At 44.5% G+C, this 19195-nt stretch overlaps 1 protein-coding gene across 3 annotated transcripts in view; it reads right to left on the reverse strand.

The window, feature by feature from the left end:
* Window positions 1-983: 983 nt before the first annotated feature.
* Adtrp (androgen dependent TFPI regulating protein) overlaps window positions 984-19195 on the reverse strand; it is a 90694-nt gene continuing 72482 nt past the window's right edge. For all 3 annotated transcript variants that reach the window (XM_051170454.1, XM_051170462.1, XM_051170446.1), the window contains 3 exons: window positions 16715-16830; window positions 8744-8895; window positions 984-1169 (listed from right to left, as the gene is read on the reverse strand). In XM_051170454.1, the coding sequence (XP_051026411.1) occupies window positions 1135-1169; window positions 8744-8895; window positions 16715-16830 (303 nt within the window). In that variant the 3' untranslated portion in view covers window positions 984-1134. The remainder of the gene's footprint in view (window positions 1170-8743; window positions 8896-16714; window positions 16831-19195) is intronic.

Here is a 19195-nt window from a genome sequence, read left to right on the forward strand (position 1 = left end):
AAATACATGATCTACTTTTAGGAGGAATTGCTCTTATAAGGCCCAGTTCTATGTAAAGTGAGCATGCAGCAATGACAGAAATGGACGTAAAAACCCCAGGAACGTGAAAGGGTTCATGAGTTCTTGCGAGTCGAGGTACCCTATCACAGTTGTATAGTACAGTAGTTTGTATAGGAGCAAGCTCAGCCCTTTCACGTTTACCCTTGTCCCCAGCTATGTCTCCTTTGCATATGGTACACACATTGATTTCTCAAGAACTCATCCATGCCTCCATCCAAATCTGTGTTCAAATGGAAGAGCCACTCACAGCTCGTTATGTTCCATCTTAACTGCTAATCCCTGCCCCAAACGTTAGCACCGAAAAAGCGTGGGTGGACTTACCACCCTCTGTTATGTTAGTCTAGCTGCCCTAGTGAATTTGGGGTTGTACCTGCAGACAGACAGACAGACAACTTCAGTAGCTTTTATTTCATTATACTTCTAAATCAAGGGAAAATAGGCGAGATATCACTGAAAACAACTAGCTTATTAAAGGTACTTAGTTTCTAGAAAAGCTGGCACTATTGAAAAATGGGCCAGTACTGGGTATTGGGAAATCTGCGAGTAGAGGCCATGGTGTTCATTGTGACAGCAACTTTTCTTTCTTTCCTTTGCTTTTTTCTCACTCTGCAGCCCAAGCCATCTTCCTGGGAATGCCCCTGTGCCTGGCTACTCCAACTTGGCAATGATTTTGAGATATGCAACATGTCATCTGGGTCTTCACTCTACCCATTGAGGGTTATGTGATTGTCTGTCTCTATGTTCCTGTCCCCACATCCATCCTCCAAATGATCCAGCAGTGAGTTTACACAAGCTTCTTTCTTTGTTCTTGGTCAAAAACAAAATCCTCATGGAGGTCAGACAACTGCAACAGATTCTGAGATGTCAGGAATTGTCTGTCAGCCTCTCAGAAAACCAACCGATCCCAAGGGAAGCTCCCTTCATACCCTGTATTAAATTATGCATAAATTCTCCATCTTTCCTATCTTCCCATGCCATTCCAGCACTGATCAAAAAAGAAATAATTCTGAGAATAATAGAAATATAACTAGTTCTATGTTTTTTCTTCCATGGCTCTTGGAAAATAGTGTGAGGTCACTTCTTCTTCACCCATGGCTTCACTGTGGCACCTGTACAAACAGACAAAGAGACATATCAGACACAGGTCTTCCTAACTGGAGTTCTTGAGTGGGTAGAGAACTCACCCTGATGGGCAGTGGGTAGTCAAACTTTTTCTCAACAAGAGAAGAACTCTGATAAACAGCCATTACTGCCACAAAGACAAGAAGCAAGCTAGTCTCCTATCTTGGAGGTCAGTATGTGGTTAGGCAGTGATGCTATCAATCTTGGAGGGTCAGTATATGGTTAGTCAATGGTGCTATCGGTTTTAGGGGTTAGTATGTGGTTAGCCAATGATGCTATGGTCTGCCTGTCACTCTCAAACCAGCCACCAATTGCTGCTGCTTTGGATGAGTGCTATGTGCTGCTAACATTCCCAGGAAAATGCAGAGATTTGAAGACAGAGACAAAGAGACTGCATCAAATTAGAGAGGAAGTAGAGGAGTGAACATCCCCTAAATTGGAGCCTTCCATGGCTTCTCCCAAACCAGTTTATATCAGAACTGGCACAGGATTTGTTTTGGGTAAGCACATTATAGGATCATTGTTCTGTTGAAACCCTAGTGTGACATTTCTAGAATGTGTTCCATTCAGCCAACAAGCTGTTATCTCCATATTTCACGACCACTGATGCTGGCACAAGCCTTCACATTGATAGCCTCTCCGTAGCTCCTTATCCATCATGCCATTGCCAAATGTTATCAGCTCTTTTTGAATTTTTCTCTTAGCGTAGTCTCTTCCTCCCTGTGGGAATCAGAGCTGGCGTAGTTCTGGTCTGCTTCTGCAGAGCTCTCATGCTCCAGACTCCAGCACACAGCAGCAGATAGCAAGTAAGTGAGCAGACAGCCCACAGAGTGGGAGAAAGCCATGGCTGGCCATGCTTCGGCTGGGTTAGTATCTGGAATATATAAAGAACTCAAAAAATTAACTCCCCCATCCAGAAACAGAGCTATCAATTCACAAGTAGGCTAATGAACCAGACAGTTCTCAATTTTAAAAATTGCTCAACATCCTTAGCCATGAAGGAAAAAGAAAAATAAACTACAATTCTATTTCATTCCAGCCAGAATGACTATGGTCAAAGAAACAACTGACAACAAATGCTGGTTAGAATGCAGGGGAAAGGAACCCTCGTTCACCTCTAATGGGAGTATGAACTGGTGTCACCATTATGAAAACCAGTATGGTGCCTTCTCAGTAACAACAAAACAATTCTAAAAATATAACTATCATATGATCCACTGTACCACATCTGGGCGTTTACAAAAAAGACCCTATTTTATCATTGTAATACTTGGGTACCCATGCTGGTTGACATTCTCATCACAAGTTAGAAAATGGGAGCATTTAGCTGCTCATCAACAGATGAATTGATAATGAAAATGTGGTGCAAATGCACAATGGAATGCTATTCAGTTGTTATAAAAGAAAAGAAGAGAAGAAAACTTCCAGAAAATAGGTGGATCTGTAAATTATATTGAGTGAGGTGACCTCCACTCAGAAATACAAGCCCACATTTTCATGTGTAGATCCTAGTCTCTAGTCTTATACACGTGTGGGGTGTTTGAGAGTGGGCATAGGTGTTGAAATCAGAAGAGGGATGATGAAAAGGGAAAGGAAGGTTCTAAGAAAGGGAAGAGAGTAATAGAACACGCATGACATGGAAGCCGGAAGTGGAATGCTGGTGAGGGAAGGGTGCAGCCAGGGGTGACAGAGGGTGGCAAGGAAGTGACAAGGAGGATCAACACAAACAAGGATGTATGAAAATGCCACAGTGAAACATAGGGCATTGTATGCTAATTCAAACACAAACAAATACATTAAAAAAATTCCAGGCTGAGTCCATCCTTCAGACTGCTGCCTCCAACACTTCTATTTTTGACCAATATACATTATATCTGGGAATATAGCTCAGAGGTAGGGTGTGCCAGTCCCTGCCTTCAATTCCAGCTCTGCTAAAAGTAAACTCAAACAAACATATGAAAAATAGTATAAATTATGGATCTCCTATTTGCTTTAGTCTTCAGAGCCTATGGTGACTGGGCTTTGTTTTCTATTTTTAAGTTTTTATTTATTTTTATTTTATGCATACTGTATACCATGTGTGTACAGTGCTCCCAGAAGCCAGAAGAGGGTACTGGATTTCCTGGGGCAGGTATCACAGCTGCACCATGTGGGTGCTGGGAATCGAACCTTGGTCCTCTGGAAAAGCAGGGAGTGCTCTTAGCCACAGAGCCATCTCTCTGCCCTGGTGACTGGTATCTTGAAGTCCTGCTTGTGGTCTCTCAGTCACCTTAATTTCCTTAAGATACCATCTCCTGATCCCAAGGCCCTTATGACATCCTTGCATGCATCCTTCTCCTCAGCCCAGATTGTTGCCATCACTTCAGCAACACTTTAGTATCTACTGAGCCCTGCAGGCTTCCTAGTGCATTCTTTAATTCTCTTCATTTTTCATTTTTATGTGAATCACACCAACTCCCAGTAAATCTTCTCTGGTTGTTGTTGCTTTTTCTGTTTAACTTTCTCTTCTTTCTTCTTCCTTCCTTCCTCTTTCTTTCCTCCTCTTCCTTCTCTTTTTCCATCTTCCTCTCTCTCTCTCTCTGATATTTTTGAGACAAAGTCTCACTGTGTAGCATTGGCTGGCCTGCCTATTTATGCTCACAGTGCTGGGATAGAAAAGTGTACACCACCATGCCCTGCCTAGTAAGTCTTCTCCTTGCTCTGAGTTCAATCGCAGCTTTAACCTTTTAATGTTCCTCTGTCAACTAAGTAGCAAGCTGCTTCCTTCACGTTCAAAGACTTGATCAATATACATTTCTCAAATGTGTTTGCTCTGCGCTCTCTTGGCATTCTAAAGTTCTCCCTATCCGTGTGTTTCCCAAGCTTCACTTCGTGCTTATGACCATAATCATAACCTCTCTCCTCAGGTCCAGTGCCCCCATTTTTGTTTAGGAAACAGAAGGATATGAAGACTCAGAGAGACATAGAAATGATGGCTAGAGCTCTGTTGGGAGAGGAGGATGTCTCCTTCCTCTACATCAGACTGGTCTCCATACAAACTTAAGCAGCTAGGTGGAGTGTTAGGAAATTGTTCTGGGGTGGGAGTGGCTTGAATTAGTACCAAGCATCCACTGTGATTACATGCTTAACCTCAGGGTGGTGTTGTTGGGAGGTCAAGGGACTTTTGGGAGGTGGAGCATAGTGGGAGATTTTTAGGTTATTGGGGTTATGGAGAAATTCTCGTAGGGCTGGTAGTTGCCTTGGCTTTGAGCCCATCAATTACTTCCTTTGTAGTGTGAGATGTGTTAACTTCCCTGATCTTTAAAAAGATGCCTATGATCTGCAACCTTCTACCTTCACTTGAAGCCAAATCAATAGAGCCTCCTCCCAAATTGTGAGGTACATAAAAATTTTCTGCTTCTTAACATTAACAGTCTTAGGTGTTTCATTACAGCAATGAAGAGCTGACTAATATACTCACCAACATGGAGAAAGCATCATCCTACACAGTTCTGTGTGGAAGACTCAAGAGTCATCACATAATATAATTACATGCTGTGAATAGCTCAGAAGTAGTGTTTTTCTTCTTGCTTCTAGCACATAGAGACATGAGATGGCTTTTTAGTTCTGCATTCTCACAGAGTTGAGCACTTCCCAGGCTTGCTGTGTCTTTAAAATTTATCTCTGACCATGTTTCTATTGCATAGAAACTGCCAACATATGAATAGGCCATCTATCCTATATAAATGAAGTCTACAAAGTGGATTTCAAACTCTGGCTGGGAAGCAGTGTCTACTATAGTGCTTTTTGGTTGACAGGAATGCTTCACTGTGGAGAAAGTCTGCTAGTTGTCAGCCAGAGAGTTAGATTCGACCCGGATTTACTCTAGTCTTTTCTTCATCCTCTTTCATATATGAGAGAGTTTAAGACTAATATGTAATTTTCATCTTCTGGTGTGGCAAAGACAGTGCTTTAATCTACATGGTTTTATGACTCCTATAATCAGAATACAAGACAAAGTATTAAAAACAAATGTGTTCCCAAATACTGACAATTGTATATCTACAACTACATTCATCTGAGATGTGGAGTTGAGATTGTGAAGAGTATTTGCTGGGTTTCAATGGACATTCTTGGAAAAGCGCAAATCAAAGTGGCTATTTCAGTGTTCTTGACTGCTTTCCATTACTTGCCTCAACATGCACCCCTTTCTCCAACAGTTCTTCAACGGGCACACCACCTCTTCACCCTGCCTATACATCAAACTCCTGGTCTGATGTCTCATTCTACAACTGTTAGAGCTACTTTCTTGACTGCTATTTCCAGGACACCTTGGTAAGAATTCTCACTTCCTACCTAGAAAAAAAAACACCCCCTTACCCCTTATATGAAACCATCTGCTCTGATAGGGTCATTGGGAGAGCTAGCAGAAATGAGAATTCGAAGATAGCTAAGGCATCTTAACCCTTAAGAAGCTCAAGGCCTCCTGCAAAGACAAATCCCTAAAGCTATAGCAAAAGTAGTAATGCCAAAATGATAGGTCTAGTAGTTAAAAGATAGAGGAAGGCCATGGACAAGTTGGAAAGGACACTGAGTCCAACCTGGACAGATCAGCACAGCCATCTTAGAGGAGGTAAGTTGAAATAAATGAGTAAATATTGAGCCAGGCAAAGGCTGGGAATAGGGTAGGGGCATAAGTCCATGGAGGCCAGAAGCAATGCTAATGTAGAGGGAGGGGAAGGAAGAAGCTCGGAAGAGGATGAAAACACATCAAGATAGGAGTCGAGTACTGGAATCTGTGTATTTTGAGGACCCGGCCATTCTTCTGTAAGCTTGGGAAAGCCATAGAGTATAAGAAGAGAATAAGGGTCTGGGTGCACATAGATGGTTCTGTTGGGCTTTAGTCACTTAAAAGCATAAGCTGTCACTGAAATTCTGAGGGATCTAGTTTCTCCTCTTTGAGACAGTAGCTTGGGTTGGCCCTTGACTTGCGATTCATCTCGCCTCAGCATCTCAAGCAGGAGCATTGTTAGGTGTGTGTCAACCATGGCTCACCCACATTGCATTCCCTGCCTCCTCTAATCATTTGGTTCTTTGCAATGAATGATAATTTGTTCAGGACGTAACTCCTAATCTATTCTGCTGCAATGTGAGGCTTTTCATCTGTTTTCTTTTCTTTTTCTCAGAAATGCAGACCTGGGGAAGTATCATTGTCTGTACTAAGCTCCATCTTGCACATTATACGTACTCTCTTGGTAATTACGAACTTGTATATTGATGTTGTCTTGCTTACTCACTGAGACCCAGCTGTGAGAAAAATTGGACACAGTGGGCAGTGGTGGGGCCTATTAGTAGCTTGCTGCTGTGGGCATTTGAAGAATAATAAGTACAAAAAGATTTTATTTTATTAAAATGTATTTGTTATTTGTACTTATATGTGTATGGTTATGTGTAACCTTGTGTGTACCATGTGTTTGCAAATGCTCTTAGAGGCAAGAGGGTGTTGGATTCCCTAGAATTGGGGAGTGACTTTTTGTTTTGTTTTGTTTTAATTCAAGGTGTTTAACATTCACTCTTGTAAAGAAATAACTTAAAACATCAATCAGCATCAAACTTAACACAGCTGATTTAAAAATCCACTGTTCTTGATAATCTCCGTAATTGAGTTTTCTTTATCTGCACTTCTACCCAACGGATTAGTTCCCTTTCCTTCCCTTCCTCCCACCTGTTTTCCTTAAAAAAAAAAAAAAAAAAAAAAAAAACTCAGATTTTTGAAAGTCATCAGAAATCTTAACCATGTGTGGTGGCACACACCTTTAATCCCAACACTGGGGAGACACAGGTGGGGGGATCTCTTAAGTTTGAGACCAGCCCTGTCTACAGAGTGAGTCCCAGGACAACCGGGGCTACACAGAGAAGCCCTATCTTTAAAAAAGACAATAAATAGATGATAGATAGATAGATAGATAGATAGATAGATAGATAGATAGATGATAAATAGAGGAAAAAAAAGGAAATCTTTACCCAGAAATTCAGGTACCCACAACATTTGACATCTACCCCCTGCCCCATGTGAATTCCCTGTGGATTGGAATCCTGGGTTTGAAATATTGATTTTAAAAGATTGGCTTTTTTGTTTTTGTTTTTGTTTTTGTTTAGATTTAAGTTAGTTTGCTTATAGCATCTCATTTTAAATATTTGCTTTCCCAGAAAATGCCTCCTTAAGATTTTCATGAACTAAAGCTTCCAAGAGAAGTAAGTGTGACAAATCCAAGTTGAACATCTTTCTCTGAAGTGTCTGCCTCTCCTCACTCTGGGCCCCTGGGGACTGACTGCCTGCTTTTTGCACCCACAAATTTATGCTTTCTATGAACTCACAGGATGGCCTAGAGATGCCCTTTCTGTTTCAATGGCACAAAACTGCTGGTGGCTGAATGGAGGGAGATGTTTATATACAAACCAAGGTGGAATTTCTGTGTGTCTCTTTGCAGAGTTAAAACATAAGACATCACCCCCAAATTCCAGGAATGTTGTACCAAAATTATCCTGGGATGTCTTCACTCCCTTTAATAGCCGTTTGTGCCGACATTGGTATCTGGTCTATCCTCATCCTTTCTATTGTCACACAGAACCTTCAGATTGGATTAACTTAGCAGACTATTGCCTCCCACTATCCCCAAAGCTAAACATCATCAGATAATATCTGAAACCTAAAGCGGAGTTTTCCCCATTTTGCTGTAGCTCATGCCCCTCCCCCACCTGCTGTCTCCATCAGTGTGTAAGTATTTGGTTAAATGCATTGCTTTTTGATTGCCCTTTGTTCTGTGACTATGTGTATATGTCATTTGGGGCAACCTGAATCCATGTTTCTGGGGTCATGTTCATTCATATTTGTCACAGAATAAACTATGTCTTATAGCTTAGAGTGAGAGTCACTTTTTTGGGGAGGGGGTTTCAAGATAGGGTTTCTCTGTGTAGTCTTGGCTGTCCTGGACTCACTCTGAAGACCAGAAGACCAGGCTGGCCTCGAGCTCACAGCAATCCACCTGCCTCTGCCTCCTGAGCGCTGGGATTAAAGGCGTGCGCCACCACCACCTGGCTAGAGAGTCACATTTTTGTGTGGGCAAAAGGAATACATTTTTAAGAGTTCATGTTCCTTAAGCCCTCACTGGAGTGAGTAAAGTCCTTCATGAAACCTCCCGTCATGCTGGGGGAATACCACTTTGTTCTTTGAGTCCTAAAGTTTTTTGAGACAGAGTTTCTCTTTGTAGCCTTGGCTGTCCTGGACTCACTTTGTAGACCAGGCTGGCCTCGAACTCACAGCGATCCGCCTGCCTCTGCCTCCCGAGTGCTGATGTATTATTTGAAGGAAGAGGGGAGTTACTTGGAGTTCTCTGAGGGAATGCTGGTTTGCATCAGGCTTTTGTTCTGCCGGCTTTCACAGGACCCACTTTAGCCCTATGAACAAAGGCAGTTGGCCGTGTGGTCTTCTGATCTGGATTAAGTTTTCCTTCGGTTTTGGGGGTTAGTGGAGGACAGATAAGAAAGAAGGGGCTCTGTGAACTGAGGGGGACCCACTGACCCCATCTCCACTGATTGATCTTCTCTCCGAGCAGGTAGATGCCGACAACCAGGAGGGAATTGGCCGAGAGGAAGACGGTGATACCCAGTGGGCTGAGGGCGGCAAACACAGGGTATACCCAGTTTCCAGTCTTAGCGTAGCGCCACAGGATGCTGCACGGACAAGAGGTCAAGATGATTAGAATCACAGAGGCCAGCAAGCTGTTTTCACCTCAGGTTCAGTGGGACACTGGAAGACAGCAGGGGAACGTTTGTAACACCTGAAGTGTTCCCCCAGATCTACAGAAGGGAGTCAGTCTTCTGCTTGTGCCGTTTCTTATCTTAATAGGACATCTTTTCTCATGGACCAAGTGGGCTTTCTCCCTATCTCAGTGATCCATCTTGGTGAAAGGGTAGGAGACCCATAACACAGCATCAGTGAAGGCGGGTGTGTGAGTATATGACTGACTTACTGCTTTCTTTGAGATTAGCAGCCCGCTGAGACACTGGGCCTGTGAAGATGGGGTCCGTTTGGCTGCTGCAGCTGAAGGAGTGACACGCGCTGCCGCTGGCTTTGGTACCTAAGCAGGCAGTACAGCGTTTGTCAGCTCTCTGAGTCTTGTTGATATGGGAGGGGGGAGAGATGGCGCACTGTCACTCTAAGACAGGATGCCCTGTTGTCCAGGCCTTTAGCTCCCAGGAATCCTTAGGGACAGAGCACTAGGTAGGAGTGGATGAATTGGTAGGAAGGCTCAGAACGTACTCACGCCAGGCTAGACTGTAAGTTGTTTCTGTGAGCCAAAGGAAAGGAAAGAAACTCTGGGAGAGAAGCCGTGACATCTAAGCAAAGCCTAAAAATGCGGTTTGCTGGAAGCCAACTGCACCAAAGATGCCCAAGTCTGGAAAAACTTAAAACACAGAACCCATGGTAAGGAATGATGTCGCCTCAGCTGAAGCTTACAACTGTTAAGTATGTGGGATCAGGAAGAAGAGTCTGTGACTTAAGTGTTCAATCAGCCATCTATTAACTGTGTGATTTTCAGCAATTTATTAACTCCGCTCGTGTAGACCGGGGATCCAAAACACATACACCGCATCAGGATGCTGCAAGGATTATTGGAGTGAAACATGTGTTTGTTGCCTATCTATGTCATGTGTAAGATGCACAAGATACTGCCTGGCGTGTAGGAGTTTGACAGGACTTCCTGAGAGGCCATGTTCACAGAGAGACTGCACAGCAGAGCTCTCTTGTAAGAGGGAGCATAGGCCAGGTCTGAGAAACAGAACTCTGGTGTGGCTGTCTATCGACGGAGTTCAGGCAGAAAAAATGAAGCCTGGTACCGAGCGTTTCGTGGACAAGGGCTAATGTTTGGAGCCAGGACGAGGGTGAAACAAAGGGAGATTGGGAGTACGGAATTCACAGGCTCATCACTGGGCATCAAAGGATACTTACTGTCAACTGTGTAGAGGACTATCTATGGGATGCCGGGAAATATGTGCAAATCACATGTATATTAATAGCTAACATTTAGAATATACAAATAATTTGCCTAATTCAAAAATACTCCCAAACAACCTAATTAGAAACAGACGAGTGACTCAGATAGACATCCCACCAAAAAAAAAAAAAAAAAAAGTAACAGGACCGCATCAAAAGATGATCACATGTCACTAATGTCACTAGTATCTGGAGAAAACAGATCAAAATCATGAGTATCACATCATTACACAGAATGGCTACTATTAAAACAAAACCCCAAACAAAATCAAACCGCAGAACATACATGTTTGTGTGGATATGGAGATCTTAGATCTCTTCTATGTCGTTTGGGTAGGAAAACTGTATGGGAGTTCTTCAGGGAGTTAAGACAGGTTATCACCAGCTCCAGAAATTCTACCTCAGTGTAATACACTCAGAGACTAGAAATCAGGGACCCAAAGGTATCTGCGCATTGGGATTTATGGCTCAAAGGTGGGAACAGCTCAAGAGTCCATTGATGAATGAATGGCAGGCTGAGTAGGGTCGGTCACATGGCAGCTGGAATCCTTTCTTCGTGGCTTTCTTAAATATAGTGAGAAAAGAAGGAAGTAGAGGGAGGCGTGTGTGTGTGTGTGTGTGTGTGTGTGTGTGTGTGTGTGTGTGTGATGATAGTACACCTTCCTCGCATCTCCCTCTGTCTCCTGCGTGGGCTGAATTTTGAAACACCATCTTTCAACGTCAACTTTGGATGTGAGGCGTTCTCCTTGTTAGAAGACCATAGGGATTCTTGTTTGCCTGGTCTCAGAGGTCTGCTCCCTCAGCTGCCCTCATGCCTCATCTGATCATGAGAACAAGAGCATCCCCACCCCCTGTATTTGCTTCCTGATTCTTTTCCTTATCTTCCCCTCAGACTCCAGAAATCTCATCCTGAGAGATCAGCTACCTGCATCTTCCAGCACCCATCTCTCCAGAATGCATACAGTGAGATTCCTCTTTGTGGGTGGGTCTCACCCTTCTCTGTAGAGAGGAACTGTTGTGTGGGGTGGGGGTGGGATGTGGGGGGTGAGAATTACTTTCCTAAAGCCTAAGATGTATCCTAAACAAACTGAACCGGCATTAGATTTTACTAGAACCTAAATATGGTCTTTTAAACAGGCTATTTTTAAAAACTATATTCTAAGCTATTTCTTTCACAATCCATCTCTCTTAGTGAAAGCATCATCTTTCCTGGCCACTGTGTGACACTTCTTAAAAGTATCCCTCATGTGTCCTTACCATTTGCCCATTACATGCCAATCAATCCATAAACCTATTCCATTCCTTCAACAATACATTTCTGGTAGATTCTTCATTTCAAAAGAATATGGTACCTTCCTTATGCTGTTGTTATATCTAGTTTCTGTTATGAGCATTGAAATTGCTTTTTAATCCCCCCATCAGAGCCCCACCCGTAAATGCTGATAGTAGAAGTGCATTGTGTGACACCTTGGTAGTTATTTTCATGCATCCGCATGAAGGCTGGTGAGTGTGGCTATGGGAAATGGGGCGGGCATTCTCACTCTTGCTAAGACTTGAGTTTAAAACCCATGTTTGACCATGATGGTTCTAGATGAAGGATGCATTTCAGAAACAGCAAACAGGCTCTTGCAAAGACTTTAGCATGGTGCACTAATTGAAGAAGGAGAGACCTTTCAGTGCGGGGGATGGCCGGCTGCTCTGAACTCAGATTGACTCAGTCTTTAGCAACATAAAATATATTCTTGGGATAGGATTTATGACTGTGTGCATATATGAGGAGCGGATTTAGATATTGTTATTCTTGAGGAATAAGGTGATTAATGCTGACTTAGAGAATCTGGAATTATCCAGGAGGCAAGCCTTTGATGGATTTTCCTGACTTGCTGATTGTCTTAGGGTTTTCTTGCTGTAAATAGAAGCCATGGCTACAGAAACTCTTATAAAGGACAACATTTCATTGGGATTGGCTTACAGTTCAGAGGTTTAGTCCTTTGTCATTGTGGTGGGAAGCGTGGTGGCATGCAGGCAGACATGGTGCTGCAGAGGTAGCGACGAGTTCTACATCCTGATCCACAGGCAGCGAGAGACTGCCACAGTAGGCCTGGCTTGAGCATCTGAGACCTCAAAGCCTGCCCCCAGTGACACACTTCCTCCCACAAGGCCACACCTATTAATAGTGCCACTCCCTGTGAGACTATGGAGCATGGGGCCATTTTCAGTCACATCACCACTGTTAGTTAACTTCTTGGGCATGGTTATGAGGGATTGTGTTGATCAGGTTAACTGAAGTGGGAAAACCCACCCTAAAAGTGAGTAGCACCACTTACTAGTCTGGGGTGCTAGACTGCAAAAAGGGGGTTAGCTGACTTAGAAGCACTCACTATCCTCTTCTTGTTGACTGTGGATGCAGTCAGCTTGTCCCACTTCTAAACCTGCTTGGTCTTTGGTCCAAGATGCCGTCCCATGCCAACTCCTTCCTTCTCTGTGTTCTTGCCGCTCTTTGTGCTTTGGTCACATTTTATCACGCTCCAGCCCAGGCTCCTGTAGTTCATACATGGCCCTCACTTCCACTTAGTAAGAAGCCCCTGGAGGATGGAGCCTAGCCTTATATGACTTCACTTTTCCTAGCAGGACCAGGTCTGTATTAGGGCAAATATGTGTTCAAATGCTCCTTTTAAGAAGGAATAAGGCCAGGCAGTGGTAGTGCACACCTTTATTCCCTGTGCTTGGGAGGCAGAGGCAGGCAGATCTCTGAGTTAGAGGCCAGCCTGGTCAACAGAGTGAGCTCCAGGACAGCCAAGGCTACACAGAGACACTCTGCCTCTAATAACCAAACAAAGGAAGAGGAGGAGGAGAAACAGAAGGAGGAGGAGGAGGGGAGGAAGAGGCGGAGGAAGAGGAATACAGCCAGCAGTAGGAACTTTCCTTTGCCTACCCACCACCATTGCTTCAGACAGAGTAGGGTGAGGTGTTTCAGGGGTGAGAGAGTAGGAAGGAATGAGAAAGCCACCAGATAGAAGTATAGGTGACTAAAGCTTGCCAAAGGAAATGAAAGGGTTTTAGTCATTACTCCTCCACGGGGCTTTGTTTCCCCTCTGCAGGGCCAGATCTCTAAGTTCACAATCTGAAAAGTAGCAGAAAGAGAACAGCACAGGGGAGACAGTCCCCAGAACGTGGCTATTCTTAGGCCACTGTGCTATGGCTTCATTGGGATGATTTGTCTCTGGTGCAGAGTATGCAGCTCCTTGCAGACTCATGGTTGTTTCTCAGGGTCCCTGTGGTCCAGCCTGTGTTCAGAACCTCATTCTTGCTATGTTATCTCCCCATTGGACCATCCCAATTGGCATACCCCAAGGGCTGACCTACAGCACTTGTCCTTGAGTGTCTAACCCTATGGCCTCAAGTTCTCATGAGGGTCTGGGGGTACAGTTTGGTTAACAGGGCAGGGCTAGCCCACAGATAAGAGTCTCAAGTCCTCTTAATAGGGACTAGACTGAACTATGGGTGTGGCTACCCTCGGACAGGAACAAAATGCCCCCAGGAATACTTGTATTCTACTTATTGCAGTACAAAGCTGAGTCTAAAGCCACCTTCAACTGGGGTCTCTTATTTCTGAACCTAATTCTTTCTTCATATGCGCATATGGCCACACGTCTGCTCAGTTCCCAGTGTGTACAAAAGCGCCATGCTGGGGACTGGGTGAGGGAAAAGGTGGGCATAAACCTTACCTTAGTCTCAGCACTTTACAATCTTTAAGGTTTTGTTCCCAACTTTGTTCCTTCTCCCAGTAGGTCCCTCTGCCTTATGACCTCATAACCTGGAACATGCCATCTAACCACTGGAATGCCAGTGTTTACAGGCCAGTTGATAATCTGTTTAAGTCACCATCCTCCATTCATGATCTGAGATTAGTTTTTTGAGCATTTGGCTGGCAACAACACTCCTGAGTCTTGACCTCTCTTCTCCCTCAATCCAACTGCCACACTTTAGCCCTGGCCACCTTGCCTTCCTTTGTACTTAACTCATGGTACTTTCTGTGGCTCTGCTTAAAACTTAAAAAAAAAAAAAAAAAAAAAAAAAAAAAAGAGATTTATTTATTTAATGAGTATGAATGCTCTAACTGCATGTACACCTGCAGGCCAGAAGAGGACATCAGGTCGCAGTCTAGATGGTTGTGAGCCACCATTTGGTTGCTGGGAATTGAACTCAAGGACCTGTGGAAGAGCAGACAGTGCTCTGAGCCATTTCCCCAACCCCTGCTTTTTAAAGCAGAAAAGCACTCAGTCTGTAAGTACAAGTTTGCTGAGATGTATTCATGACCTAACTTCTCCCTGTCCTCCAAATCTCCTGTGCTCTTGGCTCCGTTTCTGCTTCAGAGCTCTTATTCCTGCTCTTACTCTTTCTCTGGATAACAGCCTAAAAGAATCTTCCCCTTAAAAAGCTATCCCTAACTGGGCGTGGCAGCACACGCCTTTAACCCCAGCACATAGGAGGCAGAGGCAGGCAGATCAATGTGAGTTCGAGGCCAGCCTGGTCTACAAATGAGTCTAGGACAGCCAGGGCTACACAGAGAAACACTGTCTTGAAAAAAACAGAACAAAACAAAGCCAGCCCTGTCCATCAGCCCACAGCATCCCAGTCTCCCTGCCATCAGTTTTATTACTGTGTCTTCCTTGTTCCGTGGCCCTTCTCATTTGCAGACAGTCCCTAAGAGCCACAGGCTTCTTGTACCACCTGTGTCCTCAGTATCTAAATCAATAGGGCTTCAGGATCCTTCTTAGCACAGCAATCCTACACGTGGTCCCCGGCGACAGCTTTGTTCTCTTAAAGTGTCCCTTTGCTAAAAGTCAAAGATCCTCAGGGGTGGAGAACAGTGCAGAACACTTAATTCTTGTGGAAATTATATTATGCAAGAACTTTCTAGAGAAAAGCAAGAAAGACTTTAGCACTGAGGGCAGGGGATGAGGAAGGGTAGGGAGAAGACAGGAAGATTATGGGAGAGAAAGAGAGTTCATGGAGTTCTGGGTACCAAACTGGTGACTTCTATGACAACTGTGCTGCTAAAGGGCTTGGGATGTTCCCTCCCCCATGTCCTTTGAAATGTCATCTTCTGCTTTGCTCTCATCACTAACAGAGTACTGCACTAAATGGCTTCCCATATAGATACTGAGGTGATGATGCAGATTGCTGCATGGGTTCAGTATTCAGGTCCTGTGCATGGATGATTTGGCCCTTTCAGGCATGAAATGCTGTCATAGCAGAAGGCAGTGGAAGGTATGGCTGTGGGTACAGCACATTGGTGGGGTGCTTGCCTACCATGCATGGATCCTCAGTTCAATCCCAGCACCATAAAACTGAGCAAGGTGACTGGGATGGTTTGAGTGAAAACGGCCTCCATAGGCTCCTGGAGAGTAACACTATTGGGAGGTGTGGCCTTCTTGAAATAGGTGTGGCCTTGTTGGAGAAAGTATGCCACTAGTGGTGGGCTTTGAGGCTTCAGATGCTTGAGTCAGGCCCAGTGTCGCTCTCTTCCTACTTCCTGCAGATCCAGATGTAGAACTCTAGGCTCCTCCAGCACCGTGTCTGCCTGCGTGCCTCCATGCTTCCCGCCACGATGATACTGGACTAAACCTCTGACCCTGTAAGCCAGCCGCAGTGAAGTGTTTTCCTTATAAGAGTTGCCATGGCCGTGGTGCTTCTTTAATGCCACAGAAACTGACTAAGACAGTAGCACGCTTCTGTAATTCTACCACTTGGGAAGTAAAGACAGAAGGATCAAAAAAGATCATTGGGTTATTCTCAGCTATACAGAGAGTTTGGGGCTAGCATGAACTACATAAGATGTTGTCTCAGAAACAAACAAACAAACAAGAAAAGAAGGAAAGAAGGGAATCGGTCGTTCTCAAGCACCAGACAATCTGATTGCAGACCACTGGGCAGCATTACAAAGAGTGAATCATCAAGTGATTGAATGAAGAAGTCAAGGCCAGTTACTTGATTCATTTCCCATCTTCTGCAGGTCTCTGGCGACTGACCTCTAGGTGCTCATGTCTGAGGCGTACACTTATGAAGGACAGTAACAAATGCCTTTTGAGATGGAGTGCATATGGATGCCTTGGATCATTCATTCATTCATTCATTCATTCATTCATTTACTCTTTGTTCATTCAAACATTCTAATTGCAAATAAAATTGAAAGCAATATATCCTTGGAAACACATGCTTGTGTGCTATTTAGCAATAATTACTTTTTATAAAGGGGAACAAAGAGGTTGTGGCTTACTGTGTGTGTGTGTGTGTGTTCAGTTATGTTTGTGTGCCCTTTGACTATGATATTTTCATGAATATTAAAATAAAACAATAAGAACCCTTCTCCCCTGGAAATTTACAGATGGGTTAGATCACCAATTAAAGCAACAAAAGGACCAATCTAATGGTACTTTTTTGGAATGTCCCTTTGGGTCACGATGACAAGTTTCAATTGTCAGTTTTTACCTGGAGATGTAGGCAAGAATACAAGTCACCAGCAGGGTAAGTCCTAGCTTCTTTGATGGAGGCCGGTGTGGTCTGAGAATGAGTTCAGCAAGTGACAAGGGAAATATGAAGGTATGCTGTAGAAGAAAATATGACAAACTGTAAGGCGGGGTTCTCCAGCTGCTCACAGTGCCCACAGTGCCCTGTCTCTTTCCAGTCTATGCACTTGTATGCTGCCAGGTTGACCTCCAAAAACTTGAGTTAGATCATTCTCCTTGGATGCCCAGGGTCCTCTTGTGATGCCCTGTTACCTGCTATGTTGCTCTAAACGCCTCTGCCTGGGTTCTGAGGCTCTTTGAAATGTCCTTCCTACCTCTCTGGCCTTGCACGCTGCCTTCTGTGCCCTTATAACACACACACACACACACACACACGTGTACACATGTCAGACATGCACTCACACACACATGTGCACACACTACAAGCATGCACACTCACACACACTCACATACACTCTCATCCACAAACATAAGCTCTTTCTTGTGTTTTCCTTGTGTATACCTTCTTTTTCCACTTGGACAGGGAAGTGTCCCCCATTCTCCTTTGTACTCTGCATGTTGCTCTCCACCCAGATGCTTCCTCATTGTGTGTGGATCCTCTGTGCCCTTCAGAACTAAGGCAACCTTCTGTGGTCCTTTCTGTAAAATTTCCCTATTGCTAATTTCTCTTAGATCGCTGCCATTATATTTGGTGCCATGTAGTCTCACACATATAGTGTGCATCCATAAGTGGGGGTGGGGCAGAGAACACATCCCACATTCTCTATGTTCCCCACTACAGTCAGCACTGAGCTCAGTCCTGCCCGGGGATGGTGGGCACTGCGGAGTATGCACAAGGCTCCCTCCGAGACTCCCTAAGCTCACTCCCATCTTCCCCTCATCTTCCTTCTTTATAACCATCTGCTTTGCCATATCTTTCAAATACTTAAAACTCCATTAAAAATAATGCAGTCAAAGAAGGTGACTTTATGGAATGGGGCTGTCATTACAGAGTGCTGGGGTCACTCCCCTCTGCATTTTAGAAGCTGCCTAGGATAGGTTCCTGGGGATCTCCACACCACGTTCCCCTCGTTTGCTGGAGACATTACAAAGCTTGCCATTCTATCCTCTGATTTACACAGTTCTTCACAGTGCCTTGCTTCCAAAGCCTCCTGCTTCTGAGTCACAGTGGCTGTCGGCATCCAAGTCACAAAATTCTTAGGCTTTGAGAGGGTCTGTGTGCTCCTACCCAGTCTGTGGTGCTGGAGCCCAGGGCACTTCTTATTGTCAGTCCCACAAGGCTTGTGTTCAGGAGGAGTCCCCAAGAGCTGGTAGCCTCTTTTGTCCCTTGTAGTTAGAGCCTAATCAGGAGATCAAGATGAGCTTCAGGTGACAAAAAGTGTGACAGGTTTTGTGACAAGTGGCACTGAGGTAATAAGGAGCAAATGTTAAGGATAGGGGTAGGGGCACCATTGGCTGGAGTGTTCCAGACAAGGTTATAAGTGGGTGACACTGAAGAGCTGAGTATCCTAAGGGCTTAGGATCCTGTGTTGTAGAATAGCAAGGCATGGTAGACAGGGTATCTTTTATGCTCTTTGCTGACGCTGAACGCACTGACTGGTTAGATGGACATGCAAATGGAGAAAGTTCTGTGTTCTCTTTCATGCCCTGTATTTTTTCGTGGATTTAACTCTAGTTTGGTGCTTTTGTGTGTTCCTCTGATGAAGAAACATGGTGTTTCTGGGTACAACTTTCTGAATTCCACCTTGGGGAATTAGCCGAAGACCTCTGGACTTGAGCTTTCTTGCTGTCAAATGGGGGAGTACTTTTGCTAAGTGCATGCGAACCACTTAGTCCTAACAGTGTAAGATGCAGATGCAGTCTTGACAGCATCTGGTGACCACCTGCCATGGTTGTCACTATTATCATTGCGAACTCCATCTTTCTGAGTGGACTCAGGGTAGAGAGCAGGTTTGGGGTATTCATAGCTCCAGGTGCGTGGATGATCCTGGCCTGCGCTTGGCAATCAGCTACAGCACGCACACTAGAGGATGGGACCACAGCCATCTTGGGTCATCCTGGATACTCCCTCCCGTGCCCACCACAGCTGCCAAAGCTCCATCACATGGCAGACTCTGATTCCTGATCATACTCAGTGACTGATCCAAAGGCTGTCTCTCTCTCAAAGCCACAGAGTTGCCTACCATGCAAAGACCCCGCCTCTCTGGCCGCCTCTGCTCTGCTCTGCAGCACTTGGAAGGATCCAGCTTCTATTAAGAGTCATTAACAGGTCCATTATACTGGCCATTCAGCTGACAGATTTTATTAACCTCGCCCACAACCAGAAGCTCCCTGTTGTCTGCACTAATGATCACTGGGAACAGAATTCCTGTGGAATAACGCAGTGTGTTTGCATTAGGACTAAATGAGTTCATGGTGATTAATGCTTTAACAACCAACAACT

The sequence above is a fragment of the Acomys russatus genome, chromosome 3, assembly GCF_903995435.1.
Source record: "Acomys russatus chromosome 3, mAcoRus1.1, whole genome shotgun sequence".
Classification (NCBI taxonomy): domain Eukaryota; kingdom Metazoa; phylum Chordata; class Mammalia; order Rodentia; family Muridae; genus Acomys; species Acomys russatus.